Source organism: Chlorocebus sabaeus, chromosome 27 (assembly GCF_047675955.1).
Source record: "Chlorocebus sabaeus isolate Y175 chromosome 27, mChlSab1.0.hap1, whole genome shotgun sequence".
Classification (NCBI taxonomy): Eukaryota; Metazoa; Chordata; class Mammalia; order Primates; family Cercopithecidae; genus Chlorocebus; species Chlorocebus sabaeus.
In genome coordinates, this window is record NC_132930.1 from 44598434 (window position 1) to 44616532 (window position 18099).

General features: G+C 57.9%; 1 protein-coding gene across 4 annotated transcripts in view; it reads left to right on the top strand.

Annotated features, from left to right (window-relative positions):
• The window catches only part of SORCS2 (sortilin related VPS10 domain containing receptor 2), a 550792-nt gene that overhangs the window by 499565 nt on the left and 33128 nt on the right, over positions 1-18099 (top strand). For all 4 annotated transcript variants that reach the window (XM_073012526.1, XM_073012528.1, XM_073012527.1 and 1 more), the window contains exons 12-14: positions 6328-6404; positions 12350-12441; positions 13283-13390. In XM_073012526.1, coding sequence (XP_072868627.1) covers positions 6328-6404; positions 12350-12441; positions 13283-13390 — 277 coding nt within the window. The remainder of the gene's footprint in view (positions 1-6327; positions 6405-12349; positions 12442-13282; positions 13391-18099) is intronic.

The window sequence follows — 18099 nt, forward strand, 5'->3', positions numbered from 1 at the left end:
ATAGGTGGATGGGTGAGTGGATGGATGAGTGGATGGGTGGATGATGGATGGATGATGGGTGATGGATGATGGGTGAATGGATAGATGGATGATGAATGAATGACAAATGGATAGAAAAATGGATAGATGGGTAGGTGGATAAATGGATGGATGATTTGTATCATGGTTGATATTTATTGGCCCCTGAAAAAAGTTCTAGTTTAGTAGGGGGAGAAAAACAAGTATACAACTAGCACTTTTTGAAAACCCAAAATTATAATTTTTGTGTCTGTCTCTTCCACTAAACTAGAACATCCAAGAATCCTGGTATGCTGATCAAATAATACCATAAAATGAGGTTGATTTGCTTTAGAAGAACCATTCAAAATACAAAGTAGAGCCACCTGTCTGGGGTCACTCAGCTGGTGTGTGGGAGAGCCGGGCAAGACTTTGCACATGGAATCTGTGACAGTCAGAGAGGCAACGTCTCCTGCAGACACTGGACAGCAGAGGCACAGGCCCAAAGCTCACACTTCCTGAGCCCAGGACCCCTTCCCTCCATTTCCCCCAGTACCATCTGCCACAGAGAGGGGTTGGCCGTATGGCCAACAGCCAAGGATCATATGGATGTGGACCCCAGACTCTGAGCTGGACACATCTGGCCCTTCACCATATCCCAGGACCAAGCTGGGGCCTGGCCCAGGGTGGGCCCTCCAAGGCTGTTTGTGAATGAGTGAGTGACGGGACAAGTGAATGAGTGGCCATGTTGTGATGGCAGGAATGGCCTTCTGGGTGGAAGGGGGAACATGGGGACCCCAAAGGACCAGACCAGAGTGAATGGAGTGGCTGGAGGTGAAGCCTACGTGCAGGGCTGGGTCTGACGGCAGAGACCTGGCCTGTCTGGGGAGGCTGGGGCTTTGCAGCTGGGAAGAGAGGGGATTGTGAACAAAGCCCTTCAGCTTCTGGAGTTCCTCTGTGTGCTCTGTATGCCCGGGGTCCTAGGCAGTGACAGCCCATCTGGACAGCCTCTGTCTGCCCCCACAATGACCAATGAAAATGCGACCCGTCAGCGTCAATGTGAAGCCGCTCACTGCCTATCAGCTTCCACGCACAGACAGGCTCACCAGCCACGTTAGACGCCCCCAGTCCTGTGGACTTGGTTTCCTGGGCTTCTCAGTGACAGGGTATTTAAAATGCACTATCTCGATTGGCTGAAACCCCAAATTCTTGACCAAAATACAAAAGGCATAATTTCCAATGTTTCCGCCGCTCAAAGGCCCTGAGAGCCCAGAATGAGCATCCCGGTCCCCCCCCATCTCTCAGTGCATCCCTGAATTGTGCAGGAGTCACACAGAGCACTGAGAGCAGCCCCCCTCACTCTGTGGGGGTATCAGTCACAGCCAGTCACAGCCTTCCTCCCTCCCTGCCTGCCCCCCCACACACTGTCCCTACAAGGGCAGGAGGCTACACTTCTATTTTATTCCACTTCTGTTCAGTCTTGGGCAGGGCTTTCCTGGAAGATGGAGCCAGCTGTGCAATGTGGGCCAATTGATGTGTCCATTGTTTCCATCCTCCTCTCCAGCCCTGAGCATCTGCTGAGAGCAGGAGGAAAAGGCGTGTGGGCTGGCTGCACATCTGCTGGCCCGACATGGCCGCCTGCCCTGGCACAGGTCCCGAGGCCATGTGGCCGTACTGTTGGAGGTGGCTGGGGATGATGGCTACCTGTTTCCACAGGGTCGCTCCCCTGCCTGCCCTGTCATTCATTCCTGAATTCCATCCCCGAGCCAGGCAGATAAGAGGGATAAGCCCCAGGCTCTACGCCTCTCAGCTGTAGGACTCTGAGATTTCACTGCACTTCTCTGAGCCTGTTTCCTCATCTGCAAAATGAGACGACAAAACCTCCACTGTAAGAATGAGACAGGGTAAGACAGGAAACCTTCAAGGCAGTTGTGCTCTGCCAGGCTGTCCTCTCATCCAAGGGGACGCTGGACACTCCCGCCCGCATGCCAGGCACCGCACTGGGTGCTGGGAATGAGGGAGTTAAGACTCCGTCACTCAGGGGTGAGCAGAGGAGCAAAGGGATGATGACCACAGGGCCAGATGCATCCTGATGCCAAGTTCCTACAAGGTGGTCCAGAGGGACGTAGGGTATGGGCAGTCGATTCTGCCCTGGGGTTTGGATTAAGCCTGCTGGACAAATGGGCATCTGCCAAGCTGACCCACAGGGAGGAGGACGCTTGAGGCAGAGGGCACCACGTGGGCAGGGTGGAGGTGGGGGAGTGCCACGCTGGGGTCTCAAGCTCAAGGAGATGCATTCTAGTCTCTGGGGACCATCCTCAGGTCCAGCCTGCAGAGATCAGACTGCAGAGGGACCCAGAAAGTAGGGCTGTGGCTCCAACTATTAAAAGGATGGATTTGAGAAGCAAAGACAGAAACTTGACTTCTGACCCCCCGGTAGAGAATCAGCCATGTTGAGCCCAGAAATCAACCCAGCTGTGGCTGAGGGTGCTGGTGGCGGGTTCTTCCCGACTGGGCATGTCGCACGACTGAAGGGCTGGCTCCCTTCCGAGTGCTCCTGTGGTGGACTGAGTGGCATCTGAAGGATACATCATCTTCATCCGTTCTTCCTCATCTTCACCCTTTCTTCCTCATCTTCATCATTTCTTCATCTTCATCATTTCTTCCTCATCTTCACCCTTTCTTCCTCATCTTCATCATTTCTTCCTCATCTTCATCCTTTCTTCCTTTCCATAGGCTAGGACAGGAATCCTCACGCTGAGTTATACCCTATGAGGTCAATGCTTCCTGCTCCACACCTTCGGGGCTCCCAGCGAGCCAGTGTTCCCGGACCCTGCACGGTCTGTGGCCAGCTGCTTCCTACCACCCCCATCACCGAGGCTACTCTCCATGCCCAGGGCAGGTCCCTGGGTTCCTGCTCCAGCTCATGTGCCTCCCCCAGAAAGCCAAAGAGTGCAGAGTGGGTGCCAACCCTACCTGCTCCTCAGATACCATGGGTGCCCCAGGTGGTTATGGAGTCCGCTCCCTGTACTGCCCTTTGCCCCATCCTGGTCACTGGTCTGTGTCCCAGCTGATCATCCAGACGTCCTCAGGACCCGACACAGAGCAGAGGCCGGTGAACACTTCTCCGTCCCTAGCCCTGGCAGAGGTGATGGTAGCATTTAGCCAAGAAAACCTTGAGGGGGCTGTTTGGGAGCTGGGAGCCCCACAGCCTGCTCTGTGCTGCTGGCTTGGCTCAGGGAACTGAGTCTCAGAGCCATTTGCAGGCCCAGCCCTCCCCAGTGCAGTCCCTTTTTTGGCGACTTGGCCGGTCAAGGGCCCATCAATGTCAGGATGTGTCTAGATGTGAGGGCGAGAAGCCCTTGGCCTGGCTGAGGGGCCTGGGTGGGGTTGGGAGCTGACCTGAGCCCCACCAGACCTGTGAACGCTCAACAGACCCTTCTGAAGGTGGGAGCATCAGCAGAAACTGGAGGACCACGGGGCAGCCCACTCACTTGGGCCCCAGCTGTGTCTCAGTGATCGCCGATGCTCCCTCTCTCTTGCACTGCCCCGCAGTCCTCCTTGGTGAAGTGTGGGTGGGGGTAGACTTTGGTGTGTGGCTTTGCTATTTTTCTGGCTGCAGGGGCAGAGGAAGGATGGAGAGGAAGCATGCCTTCATTCAGTGAGCACTAACTCCTACCAGACTCTGCTGGCACCAAGGAAGGGCAGGGGTCCTGGGCCTGGGGAGAGGAGGCCCAAGGAGACACCAGAACACCCAGGCAGGGAGGCAGCAGGGAAGCTTCTCCCCTCATCACCTCCCGCCACCCTGGACCTCAGTTTCCCATCCGCAAAATGAGGGTGTCAGCCTCAGCTTTCCGCAGGCCCTTCCACTCTGACAGCCTGCAATGTGTTCCGTGAATCCCTCCTTCTTTCCCCCGAGACTGTTAGGTGACTGGCAGCCTGACAGCTTTGGTAGACAGAGCAAGGAAAACAGATAGCATTTCTTAAAAGACAGACGTGTGCGCGGTTGAAATTACAAACTGCAAATTGGCCCGTGCGGTGTGCTGACGCAGCAACACTCCCCGCCCGGCTCTGCCTGTGATGTGTGTGTCCTGGAGCAGCTGCTGGTGTCTGGGATAGCAGAAACATAAAAGGCACCCCTTCTTTCTCTCCTCCCTGCTGCTTGTTCTGTTCATTCATTCACCTCACTCACTTCATTCATTCAGCAGCCATCGCTCAGCACTTTTTGTTTGCCAGGCACCACACTGCACAGAAGGGACAGGTCTAGCGGTACCGATTCCACACCTACCCCTCTGCCTCATCCATCCTATCTGTCTTGCACCTGCCCAGGTCCATGTTTCTTCCCAGGCTGCTCCCTCTTCCTTGGACACCCGGCCCCCTTTCCCTGGGCCAACCATGTTCAGGTCTCCAGGCTCCACTCGGAGGCTCTTTCCTGCCTGAGTCTCTCCTTGAGACTCTCCTCACGGGTCCACTGTCCTGGCTCTGTGTGCACCTGCGCAGCTGCCCTCGTCTGCTAGATTCAGAGCCCTCGGGGAGCAAGGCCACAGCTCATTCAGCTCAGGCTCCCCAGAGCTCAGCACAGGACTGAGCAGAGAGTAGACACTTAGCAAATGCCATTGAATACCTGCAGGAGAGAGTGAGTGGTGGAGCTGAGAGAATAGGTAGATAGAGGGATGATCAACTGGATGGATAATAGATTAATAAAAGATGGATGGGAGGATGAATAGATGGATGGATGAGTGGATGGGTGGATGGTTAGATGGATGGGTTGGTGGATGGATGGATGGGTGAGTGGGTGGGTGGATGGATGGATGGGTGGATGGGTGGGTGGGTGGGTGGGTGGATAGATGGATGGGTGGATGGGTGGGTGGGTGGATAGATGGATGGGTGAGTAGATGGGTGAGCGGATGGGTAAGTGGATGGGTGGGTGGGTGGGTGGGTGGATAGATGCATGGATGGATGGGTGGGTGGATGGATGGATGGATGGATGGATGGATGGATGGATGGATGGATTGGTAGGTGGGTGGGTGGATGGATGGATGGGTGAGTGAATGGGTGAGTGGATGGGCGGGTTTGTGGGCGGGTGGGTGGGTGGGCAGATGGGTGGATGGATGGATGAATAGATGGGTGGATGAGTCGGTAGATGGGTGGATTTACGAGTAGGTAGGTAAATGAATTTCAACAGAGAAGACAGGCACACAAACACCCTGCCAATCTTAGAACTCACTTTTAATTTATCTATTTGAGGACAATCCATCCCCTTTGGAATTTTCCAGTGACTTCTAAACTTGATCCTGGATAAAGTACTTCTGAAAGTGCCACCTAAATAAAGCTTCAAAGGGCAAGTGATATACAAGTCACTCAGCTGTTCTGGGGCCCCAGAACAGCTTCAATGCCATCATCAGGGTCCCCATCATCCTGGAGATTTGGACCCCTCTCTCTGCCACAGCCATGGGGTGCAGTGGGAGCCCCAAATCTGTCTCATCAGAAATCTGTTTGTTCGAACCATTTCAGGATACTGTTTAGGGTGGGCCGGACACAACACCAGAGGCTGCTATGATTTTCCTGGTGCTCGTGCTGTTATGCATGGCCATTGTTCTTTCTATAGGAGCCTCATGTGGGTTCACCTGCCTCATCTGTAACATGAGATTGGCTTGGATGCTGGGCATGAGTTCTTCCCATTCTGACACTGCCCACAGCATTAAGTCTGAGCCCCTCTGAGTGGACATCAAGGCTGGAGATGGACCCAATCAGCCCAGTGCTGTGGCTCCAGTAAACCCAAACCACATTCTGCGCCCCCAGTTGGTTTGGTGCCCACCTCACCTTCCTCCCAAATATCCACCCAGCAGCTAGTGAGACCCTGCTGTGTGCCCACCTGCCTTCTCTCCTGCCTCTGGCTCCCCTGCACCCAGTCCCTAGGAGCTGTCTCTAAACACAAACTTGGCCATGTCCTGCCCTGCTTTCAAGCCCCACAGGGGCTGCCCGTGAGCCCACATTGGCCCACCCGGCCCACGTTCCTCTCCAACCCGTCCCTAACCACACTCCATGCTGCTTATTTGTGGACCACACCAGTGGATTCTCTGAGGTGCCCGAGCTCTGCCTGCCCTGGGCCTCTGCTGGAGTCCCCTCAATGCGGCTGTCTTTGGGCAGGGCTGACCCTTCACTGCAGAGAACCAGACCCAGGGCCCCAGCCCAGCAGCCACAGCAGGCCTGTGTGGGAGATGGAGACCCAGGGCACTGTTGCTTGAGGATTTTTCCAGGCTCAGACTTATTAAAGGGGGAAAGCTGGACAATCCTAAGGGTGGTGCTGCCCCTTTTCTTTTGGACCAGGTAACCTGGGCTCACAGCTGGTGGAATATAAAGAAGAAATGTACATCACGTCAGACTGCGGTCACACCTGGCGGCAGGTAAGCTGGCCGGGAGGTGCCTGGCACCCCCACCCCGTCCAGCCAGGACCCTCTGTAGACATTTCTGTCATCCCATTCATTCCAGAGGCTCCGTGGGAGAAGCTCTGAGCCATGTCTCCCATCTTGCAGCCCAAGTGGCTGGAGCCAGGGCTCACTTCAGCAGATGTGCATCTGCTGCATTTGAAAAGCAAGTCCAGGCAGATGGCTTGGACCACCCAGCTGCTCTTCCCATGGTCACTGATGGGGAGTGACAGATGCGAGAAATGTCTCCACACAGTTGGACATGTCACTGCAAACATCTGAGAAATGGGGATAAATGCCAGGGAACAGAACAGGGAGGAAGTCCCGGCCAGGAAGCCACATGGCGCTTCTGGGGCTTGACTTGGGCTCTTTCGGGAGCCTAGAGAGAGGCCAGGAGGGGAGTAAAGGGGACTCCAGGTTCCTGGCAGGGGCTGTGGACACAGCAGTGGAAGAGAATACAGGGGGAGGAACAGGTTGTGGGGGTCATCATGAGTCTGGGTTGGGGTGTCTGGAGGCTATCCCAGGTCCCGAGAAGAGAAAGGAAGTGAGGAGTGGAGAGGAAGTGCACGCTTATGTAGGACGCAGCCACTCCCACCAGCACAGGACGGCCTGGGCAGGGTCCTTCTGTGCTCTGTGCAGCTCTACGCGGACCTCAGATATTCAGACTAGAGGCGATGGTGCTGGTGGCCCTCAGAGTGTAGAGACAGCGAGGCTGAGGGAGGGATGCCAGCCGGTGCCATGTGTCCTGTGTGGTCCAGGCAGCTCTAGGATCCAAGCCTGAGCTCCCCAGCCCAGGAGGGGGCCCTGCCTCATTGTACACTGGTTGTTTCTTTCTGGGAGGCGGAGCATGGTCTTTCTAGCTGAAGTTGGCCTGCCAACCTCATGGAGTGGCAGTGTCTGCTTTACATACTGGGGAAATCAATCAAACTTACATATGACTCTCTCCTTCCAGACAAGACGTTCTGTTTGAGGTCAGTGTTTTACACGCCCGAGTACCCCAGCCACGGCCCCCCTCCCACACAGCAGTGCTCTGGGCACGCGTGGTAATCCCAAAGTGCAGACTTCACCTGCAGCCTGGGTTGAAGGCCTTGACGTTTTTTAAAAATATGCAAGAAACATGGAATTTTCAAAAGGGCAAAGGCGATTTATTGTATTTTAATATTTCTATTTCACTAAAACTAGTGAAACATGTCTGAAGCTTCTTAAAGGTCACGTCTGTCTATTTGTTAGAGAAGGTTCCCCCGTATGAGATTCAATAGACAGGGTGAAATAGAAGGTTTTCTAATTTCATAGAAACGGATTGCAAGATAGTCGTAGCCGTCGTTTTTGCTGAGCAATTTGCTTAGATTTCAAACTTGGGAATATCAGAATTAAATGGGAGAGCATCTAGGAAAGTGCTGAGCTGAGGCCTGGCCAGGTCTGTGCTTGGTGCCTCCCAAAGGACGGCGGGGTGCAGGGAAGGAGAGGGATTTGCCTGGCTGGCGGTGGGGGACAGGAGCCCAAGGGGGCAGGCCTGTGCATGCATGTGGCAGGGGAGGGAGGGATGCTCCTGTGGGTATTTTTTTTCTTAGTTTATTAGGGTGGGCTGGGGAGGAAGAATGCCCAGGCAGGGGCAGAGTGGGACAGAGGCAGAGAGGGCAGGGTGGTGAGCCCAGGGCGGTCTCCATGGCTTCCTCTCGTGCCCAGGTTGTCAGGGATGCAGTGAGATGCATCTGAGAGAGAACTCAGAATACGAATGTGGAATGCCAGAGTGCATCTGGTTTAATCGACATCACCTTTCAAAAACACGAGTTTCCTAGGATGTTTTGTTTAAAGCCAGAAAACGTTACAGAGCCCCTGGCTGAAACCCAGTGTGTGGGGGAGGCAGGGAAAGGGTGAAGTGGAGACAGGGACTCTGCTCTCCCCACCCGGCCCTGCTGTTTGCTCAGGGCACAGGAAACCACAGCAATGGACGTCTGAAGACCCTGCAGCCTGCTGGTGGAGTTTGGAAAACCCTGGAGTCACCTTTTCCCAGAGCCCCAAGCTAATGGGAGCAGATGTCATTCCCAGGATGGCCGGGAGGCACCCTGTTCGTCTCCCTGTGGGTGGATGCAGCAACACCTACCTGCCCACGCTTGGAGAGGAGGGTGGCCGGGCAGGCATCCGGGTGTCCCAGTGCAGAGCCCTGGCACGCACCAGCTCAGGGGGCCAGCTCGGTACCAAAGGGAAACTGCACTCCAGGACTGTCAGGCTCTGGGAAGCCCACTGTCCTCTCACTGCACCACCCCCTGCTGTTCAGCAACCCCCATCTCCCTCAGGGGACCCCCAAAGCAGCCGATTAGGCTCCCGGTGGAGCCAGGGAAGGGGGCTGCAGCCACACCTTCGAAGGGTGGGGAATCGTGCTCAGGCATGGCGGGTGCGCTTATCCACGAGGCCCCTCTCCTCCAGCCTCACAGGACCCAGCGTGGTCTCCGCCACCTGCCTGGCCACGCAAGGGTTCCATTGCTGTCCTAGTGAGGGAGCCTTGCTTCTCCTCGGATTTTCCTCCTTCCTGGAGGGGAGCCCGTTGCTTGGGGATTCATTTTCCTCCTAAATCATTGTGGGAGCCTCTCACGAGCCCCTGCCCCTCTGGTCCATCTCCCCCAGCAACCAAGGAATCTTCTGAAAGGGAATGTGCTCTTGTCACTCCCTGATCAAGCCTTGCGTGTCACACCGGCCTCCAAGCTGCCCATCTGTCCTGGGGCCTCTCCGTGTGCCCCCAGGGCTCCCGCCCCAGCCACATGCTTCCTGCTCCCTGGACACAGCTGCCCTCCTGACCTCCAGGCCTTTGCCCCTCCGTTTCCCGCCTGTGATGCCCTTGTGCCTCTGAAGGTTTCCCCAAGCTCCACTTGCCCTGTGAACCCCTCCCTGGGCTACCCACTGATTCAACTCTGGACTCTCCTTAAAACAAGATGTCATTTGTCCACAAAACAATGGCTGAGCCCCTCGTCCTGTGGCAGGGCCTGAAGGGTGAAGATGACAGGGCCCCCTCTCTAGTTGCTGGTACCCCGTGGGCAAGTCACTGTCCCTGTGTGGGGATGGTCTGCTTCCTTGGGGGTCTCTCCCTAGGCTATGAATCCCTCGGGGCCAGGCCTGCATCTATGCTGGCACCCCCAACAGAGAGGACCCAGACCAATGGGTCTGTCGGATGGGTAGATCAATGGGGAGGAGAATTGTGGAAAGTTCTTCTTCCTAGTCCCCTAAAATCTGTGCCTGTGACACCGTAAAACCTACAGGCTGTCAGCTCCCTTGTCCAGGAAACAATTTCTATGAATGTAGCCATAGGCAATGTGCTTCTCCAAGCACTTTCCTGAGCTAGCGTCAGGACAGAGGATCTGGGCATGGCAACTCCCCTGCCCCCGCTCCGCCCTCTGGCAGACAGGACTGTGAACCCCAGAGGGAGCACAGAATGTCGGGGGACATCTGGGGAGCCCCCAGGTTAACTCTGAGTCCCCACTCCAGCCTGCGACCCCACCACCCATGAGAGTGTGTACCCACCTGTGTGGAGGCAAGATGCCCACAGAGGCAGTCCCCATGGAAGGGGCAGGGGTTGGTGTCTGGCAGTCACCAGCTGTGTGGCCTCAGGCAAGTCACTGTGTCTCTGAGCCTCAGTGTCTCTGGAAAGTGGGGAAATAACCTGTGAGCCTGGCTGCTCTTCAGTGACATCCTGTGTGCAGGACACCTCACGGGCACAAGGTGGCTGCCTGGATCCTGCAAGTCCCTGACGGGCAGCAGCATCCCCACCAGGGAGGGGCTCAGTCCTGCTTGGTCCTGGAGGCTCCACCCTTCTGTGTCATTTGGCCTCACCTGACAGACCCCCACTCTAAACAGGAAGGAGAAAGGAGGAAGGGAGGGAGAGGGGAAGAGGGAGAGAAAGGGGAAGGGAAAGAGAGAAAAAAAGAGAGAGGAGGGAGGGAGGAAGGGAGGGGAGAGAAGAGGGAGGGAGGGAGACGGGAAGAGAGAGGGCAGGTTTTGGGACACAGCTGCTCGCCCTCCATCGTTTTTCATAAGGAGCCTCTCTTCTTTATCCAAGGCAAAAGTGCTTCCTGGAGAATTCCTAGGATGGTTGGAATTGCCAGCAGATTGTGATAACCAGGAAGAAACGCCTGGGGAAGGGCTTTGCAGGGAGGGTAACGGCATGTGCCGAGGGCCTGGGTGTGTTCAGGGAAAGGAAGCAATGTGGGCAGGGGCCCCTCCTTCAGGGCCCTGAGGCCATGGTAGGATTTGGGCTCGACTCTAAGGGTCACGGAAGCATTGGAAAGTTCTGGTGGGATTGAGGAGCATGGGGGTCAGGAGACCTGCTGGACACCAGGGCCAAGGGTGTGGTCTGCTGGCCCCCACCCAGGTCTGCTGGGGTTCATGTTCCTGTGATGTGGGGCCTCAGTCCGTGTCCTCCCCAGGGCCTTCTGCTGGCTCCTGGAAAACCCAGCATTCAAACTCCAAGGGAGACTCCACATGGAGGCGCAGAGCAAAGATAGAGGCAGATGGTTCTCTTTCCAGCGTCCCCGTGATTGTTCCCCAGCTGCCCTTGAATGTCCCCCTGGAGCCTGGGGTGTCCCCAGCTCAGCCCCCCTGGGGACAGTGCACATGCAGCCCTGTTAGGCTCCGCACCTGCTAGGAAGGGGTCAGCCAAGCCTCCTTACTTATCCCGCCCCACATGGCACGAAGTTGCTGCATGCGTGTCCCTGGAAGCTCTGCACAGCTGCACCTTCCTGGGAGGCCCAGGAGCCTGGTTCAGGTGGACATGTCCATAGTCCCCAAGGGCTCGACGAGACCCTGAGCACACTGAGACGGATGAGCGTGCTGGCCCTAGTCGGGGCTGCCTGGGATGGCTGTCCTCTGTCCCCTCCTGGGCTTCCCTGTGTCCTGCTGTGGGCCACAGGCCTGGGAGACAGATGGATGAGGATGGGACGGCGAGGGGGGCCTCCTTCGAGGAGGGGCGGTATGGGGCGAGAGCAATGTGGCGGAGATGGCAGTGCCCTTGCTGGGCATGTTGAGACAGGTACTGGCCGCCCACACATGCATGTTCACTGGAGATTCGGGGCAGGCCCCATGTGTCCTGGTGTGACTTTGCAGCCATCCCCCACTCTGCCACCTTCCAGTTGTGAGGGCTTGGCGTACCCTCCACCCCTCAGAGCCTCAGCGTCCTCATGTATACAATGGGACCCCACCCTGAGGCTGTCGGCCAACAAGCAAGACCACCTCCATATCCCCTCCCGGGTGAGGCCTGTCCAGGCCACTCAGCCTTTGTCCCTTGGGGATCTGGTGGTCGGTCATTCATTCACTTGTTCACTTATTCATTCCACACACACTCCCTGGGCACCAAGGTCTGAGCTGAGCTCTGTGGGGTACAGAAGGCTCACAGCGGCCCTGTCTTTGAGGAGCTTTGGCTGGAAGAGACAATGACAGATTAGCGTAGTAAGTGTTAGGTCAGGGGTTTGGAGCCCAGAGGCCATTCCCCACTCAGCCTGGCATCAGGGAGGGCTTCCTGGAGGAAATGGCACTTGAGCTGAGTCTTCATATCAAATTGGGGTTTGCTTTGACCGAGGCTGAGTATCGTAAATGTTTTTCTGTTTCTTTCTCATCTTCGTGTTGCTTGCACTCTTTGTGCCTGGGTTTTCACATAAAGAGAGCTGCATGCCGTGCTCATTTGGAGTTTCCTTGTTCAGGTCGATAGGGTAGAAGTTGCTGTCCGCCATTCAATCATCCAGGGTGCGCTGAGTCCTCGTGGGCTGAGAAAGCTTGGGGATGGCCCGGGACATGCAGGGAACCCGCAGACTGGCCCTGGCCTCTGCCAGGGTCCCCCAGCTGCACATTGATGACCCGCCTCCCAGGAGCTGCTCAGCCTGGAACGACCTCCAACCTTCTCAGGGCCCTGCCCTCAGCCACACCACTCTCCCCTGCAGGTGTTCGAGGAAGAGCATCACATCCTGTACCTGGACCATGGTGGCGTGATCGTGGCCATCAAAGACACCTCCATCCCCTTGAAGATCCTCAAGTAATGGCATCTGCTAGCCCCAGGGCTGGGTGGGCAGGGGGCTGGGCGGGCTGGCTGTGGGGCAGGCAGGCTGTGGGGCAGGCAGGCTGTGGGGCGGGCAGGCTGTGGGGCGGCTGGGGCTCTTTCTTTCCACCTGGGAACCCTCTCAGACTCTTTCCCAGAATGTCCTCCCCTCGGGGACACGAGATCACAGGGCAACAGCACTAAATCCTAAAGACTAGGGCTGGGGCACACCTCAAAAACCCTTCCGGAACAGTCATCGAGGTGGACTTTGTCCTGCCTTCAGGAGACAGGCACAGAGGGAGCAGGCTGGGGAGCACAGAGGGTCTTCCCTGAGGAGGTGAGGAATTAGTAAAGTGCAGGGATTGGCACCAGGTAATCCAGACAAGGAAGCCAGCATGTGCCCAGGTGAGAGGGTTGGCAGCTGAAAGCCCTCATGGGGAAGAGAGGGCAGGCAGGAACTCGGGACCCAGAAGGCACAGCCAGAGCAGCTGCCAGGAAGCCAGTATCACTGTAGTCTGAAAAAGAGCTTACTCAACTGCCAGATGGTGGCACTACAACACCAGCCCTGCCATGGGCCTGGCAACCCCTAGGCCAGGCTCAGGCCGTGGGCGGGGCCATTCAGGGGATGCAAAGTGTCTGTGTGGTCCCCAGAAAACACCCCCAGGACTTGCAGCACGATGTGGATAAGCAGATGTGACATAAGCAGATGTGACGCCACCTGTGCTGGCAAGGCGGCTGGTGCAGCACCCAGCCCTCCAGCAGGACCCGCGGGGCAGAGTCCCAGACACAGGGAGCTCTCCAGCCCACCCTGGAGACGCTGACGACCTTCTCCCGGCAGGTTCAGTGTGGACGAGGGCCTCACTTGGAGCACGCACAACTTCACCAGCACCTCGGTGTTTGTGGACGGACTGCTAAGCGAGCCGGGGGACGAGACGCTGGTCATGACGTGAGTGCTGGGACCGGGGAGCAGTCGCTGGGTGGCAGGGCAGAGCCCTCCCCCAGGTAGGCCATGCTGGGCCTCCCTGGGCCCGCTATGTCCTTCACCCCCGCTGCCACCTGGGAATCAGGGACATCTGCCACCTGCCCCAGGTCCCCTGGCTGGTGAGGGCAGGACACAGGCTCCAGGCCAGCTCCACCACGGCCACAGCACCTCTTGAGCCGGTGATGATATCATGAGTATTACTATCTACTGGCACCTTTCTCAGCCATACGGCATGAAGGTCTTAGGGCTTAAGGCCTGACACCCAGACAGGTCATCATAGGGCAGAGCTGGCTGTGAACTGCTTGTCACCCATTCGGGGGGCTGAGGCTGCAGCACTGGCCCTGCCCGGCTTCCTTCTGCTCAGCCCCAGCTTGGGCCAAACAAGGCATCATGAGGGGCAAAGGGGCCTCAGGAGCCTCTGTCGTTCAGAGTCTGCCTGGCCCAGGAGCAGAGATGCAGAGGAGAGCGGGGACAGCGGGGACATGCAGGGTTTGACTGCACCGCTGCAGCCACGGTGGGGGAGAAGGCCATCCCCAGAAACCAGTAAGTGAAGGCCCCTCTGGGCGCCTTCGAACATGGGCCCCTGTGACAGCCCAGCTGATTCACAGGTTGGGCGAGGCCTGCGTGTCTAACGGCTCCTGCGACCCTGCGCTGCGCATGGCGAGGCCACCGCGCCCTCTTCCTGCCTTTCATGGCGACCCCGCGCCGCGCACGGCGAGGCCCCCTGCGCCCTCTTCCCGCTTCTCATGGCGATCCGCGCAGCGCATGGCGAGGCCCCCGCGCCCTCTTTCCCCCTCTCATGGCGATCCGTGCAGCGCACGGCGAGGCCCCCTGCGCCCTCTTCCCGCTTCTCATGGCGATCCGCGCAGCGCACGGCGAGGCCCCCGCGCCCTCTTCCCGCCTCTCATGGCGATGCCTGAGATATCTGGATAGTGTGTCCCAAATTCACGTTTCCCCGGAACCATGGATGGGACCTTATTTGGAAATAGAGTCATTGTCAGTGTAATCAAGCCAAGATGAGGCCAGGGAGCAGGGCAGACCCTGATCCAATGACTGTCCTTATAAGAGGACACAGAGACACAGGCCCGGGGGAGGAGGCCTGGGAGGGGAGGAGGCCTGTGGGGAGGAGGCCGGGGAGGGAGGAGGCCTGGGGGGGGAGGAGGCCTGTGGGGAGGAGGCTGGGGAGGGAGGAGCCTGGGGGGGGAGGAGGCCTGTGGGGAGGAGGCTGGGGAGGGAGGAGGCATGGAGTAGAGCCGTGCAGCTACAAGCCCAGGAACACCCGGGGCCCCCAGGAGCTGGAAGGGGCAGGAAGCCTCCTCCTCTAGAGCCTCTGGAGGGAGCTCAGCCCTGCCAACCCCTGGATTTCAGTCTTCCGGCCTCCAGCGCACTAAGAGAGCACGTGCACAATGCTTCAGTGTGGGAGAGCACCTGAGTGTTGACTGAAGCCGGCAGAGTTCATGGTAATTGGCCACAGTAGCCCCACGAAGCTGCCGCAACAGGCCACAGCTCCTCCACCTCGAGGCCCAGGCACAGGGAGATTGGACACCTGGACTTTGTACACCTTGTCCTCTGCTCTGTCCCTTCTAGAGCCGGCAGGCCCTGCCCTACCCATTTCCCACAGAAGAGCCGGGCACTGTGCCCCTCACCTTTGCCCACTTGGCTGGAGTAGGCATGTGCTCTGTGGCAGGTGTGGATCTATGGTCTGGGACTGACTCTGGCTGGCTTCAGCACGAAGTGCTGGCCTGGCTCATTCACCAGTTCACACCCTGAGTTTTCCCTTCCAGCTGGCCATGGCCCTTCACGCCCTCGACCCTGACTGGCTCTTCCACTGGCCCCTGAATGCCCCAGAGGGGCCCACACGGATAGGCCCCCAAGATTGCCTGACCCCAGCCTCTGTCTCCCTCTGTGTGCGCCACCCTACCCGGCAAGCACAGCTCCCAGGAGGCCACGGGGGGACAGCTCCAGGCTGTGGGGAGCAGGCCTGGTTTTGGAAAGAATTGCCCAGCTGGGACGATGCTGCCAACCCCGTCCAGGCTGGGCTCTGCCTGGACAGGGATGAGGCTGGGCTCTGCCTGGGCAGGGATGAGGCTGGGCTCTGCCTGGGCAGGGATGAGGCTGGGCTCTGCCTGGACACGGATGAGGCTGAGCTCCTCCTGGACGGGGATGAGGCTGAGCTCCGCCCAGGCAGGGATGAGGCTGGGCTCCGCCTGGACACGGATGAGGCTGAGCTCCTCCTGGGCAGGGATGAGGCTGGGCTCCGCCCGGGCAGGGATGAGGCTGGGCTCCTCCTGGACGGGGATGAGTCTGGGCTCCTCCTGGGCAGGGATGAGGCTGGGCTCTGCCTGGGCAGGGATGAGGCTGGGCTCTGCCTGGACACGGATGAGGCTGAGCTCCTCCTGGGCAGGGATGAGGCTGGGCTCCGCCCGGGCAGGGATGAGCTGGGCTCCTCCTGGGCAGGGATGAGGCTGGGCTCTGCCCAGGCAGGGTTGAGGTTTGACTCTGCAAGGCCAGCATGTCCCCTCGTTTGTCAGGGAGTTTGGGCAGACGCCGCCCCTGAGCTCCCCTGGCTGCTGTGGCTGGGACTGGCAGCACAGCCTTGGAAGACACCACCACTGACCCCTGCTGCTTTCATGCCCACCACCCGTCACACCCACCCACCCTCAACCAACTCTGCTGCTTAACAATTAAACCGAGGCTCGGAGAGGAGAGGTACCTTGGCCCTTGCTGCAGGAGGAAACAACTGTGGCCTAGTCCAACTCAGACAGGCTCTCCTGGGCAGCTCTGTGGGCAGCAGCCTGTCCTCTCCGGGCAGAGCAGAGATGGGACCCCCTTCGAGGATGCGCCTCTGCTCTGCCTTCATCCAACATGCATTTATTGAGCACCTATTATGTGCCAAATCAGGATGCTTCTCTCCAGGCCGGTGTCCCTGGACAATGGACCGCACATGCTGCACCTCGGCTTCCGCAGCCCTGAAATAGGGAAATGAGTCGGCTTGAGGAGGTGTCAGGAGGATTCAGGGAAGCAGAACGTCTGTGCTCGGAAAATGATACTTCCCTTCCAGAGGCCTTGGCTTCCTTGTCTGTAACGCGGGGACTTAAACCCCACGAGGTCGCCGCAAACGAGCCCTCAACTGATGCTCACCAGTGATGCTTGGGGCCTTCTCACTTCCTGGGTGATGAGCAAGAAATCGCCTGCTTAGACTCTGATTCTAGTATAGACGCCCGGCTTCCGCCCGCTCCCCAGCAGACAGAGATCCCGGCTGGCCTTCCCAGGCCGTGCACTGTGGTGGGATTGAGGGGATGCTTGGACAGCTCTGCGTCCCACCTGGGGTCCTGGGCGAGGGGGAGCATTATTCCCAAGAAGGCGAGGGTCCCCTTCACGGGTCTTCCTGAATATCCAGTACCCGCTGCAGATGGGTCCCACCGGCCGGCCGACCTTTGATCGTGCATCCGTGTGTTTTCGATGGCATGCGATGGCGCTCCTGGGTGATCTTGTCCTTCAGCACCCCCGGAGAACAGTGAGCCCCTTCCCCTCCCGCAGTCTAGGGGGCGTCCTCCCCTTCCTGGACCCTCTGCCCCAAGTCCTCCCTCCGTCTTTACCAATATGGCCTCCTGCGACAGGGGCTGCAATGCAACTTTAGCGAGCGCCCCACTGCATGCTACGGGCTGTTTTCATACATGACCTCAGGCCATTCTCATAAGAAATCCAGACAGATTGATTTATTCCCCCATTTTTGGAGGTGCCAACATGTCTCAAAGAATTCATCCCTGAGGGAGTGGTGGGAGGGTGGGGACCCTGGGAGCCTGTCCTGTAAAAATTGGGTGGGGAGAATGACCCTTCCTATTCTCTCAGTGTCCTGATGTTTGCAGCTTTCCCTGCACAGTTGATTCCTGCTCCGGCTGGGCCCTGGACGCATAAAATCCTTCATGACTTTTGCCCACTTTCATGCCCCCGGAGACCGTGGTCTGGGACAGAACAGGATGGTCCTGCCTTTTCCTACAGCTGCAGGACCTCCTGTGGCCTTTACGGGGAGGGGGAGCGAGGGAGGAAGGGAGTCCGGCCACCATGCATGCTGCCTGCACTCTGTTTGTGGTTTGGACACTTTGTGTGCATGTGGCCAGAACCCACAGAGCAGTGGGGGAGCAGCAGTGCAGGGGTGAGGGCGGCCCTTACTCCTAACACAGAGGTTAAGCGCCTTCTCCAGGCCTCAGCTTGCGCGGCCGAGAGATAGGAGCGCTGTCCATCCGGGAGCCTTGAACGAGCCTCTCTCTGCAGGGTGTCAAGCCCTTCACCCCGGCTGTCACGAGCTTTGGTTAGGCCCCAGAGATGACCCAGCCTTCATCCCCACCCCCGGCCACAGGTGGGGCATTTTATCCCAGAAGGATAATGGCAGAATTCACAGCCAGGTGCTATAACCTTTTAAGTTATTTTTAAAGCATCAGAACAGTTCCTCCAGCCCCCCTGGTTCACAGTGCTGCATCTTCAGACAGCTGCCCAATCCCAGTGGCATACAAATAATTGAAACTGCAGGAGAGGGAGCACGCCGGCAGGTCAGAATCAAAGTCCCACTGCAGGGGTCTGTGCGGGAGCTGCCCTGCCGGAGTGTCCCACAGCCACAGGCTCAGCTGTCGGCCACCCTGTCCTTCCCAGATAACTGTTTTGTCCAAATCTGC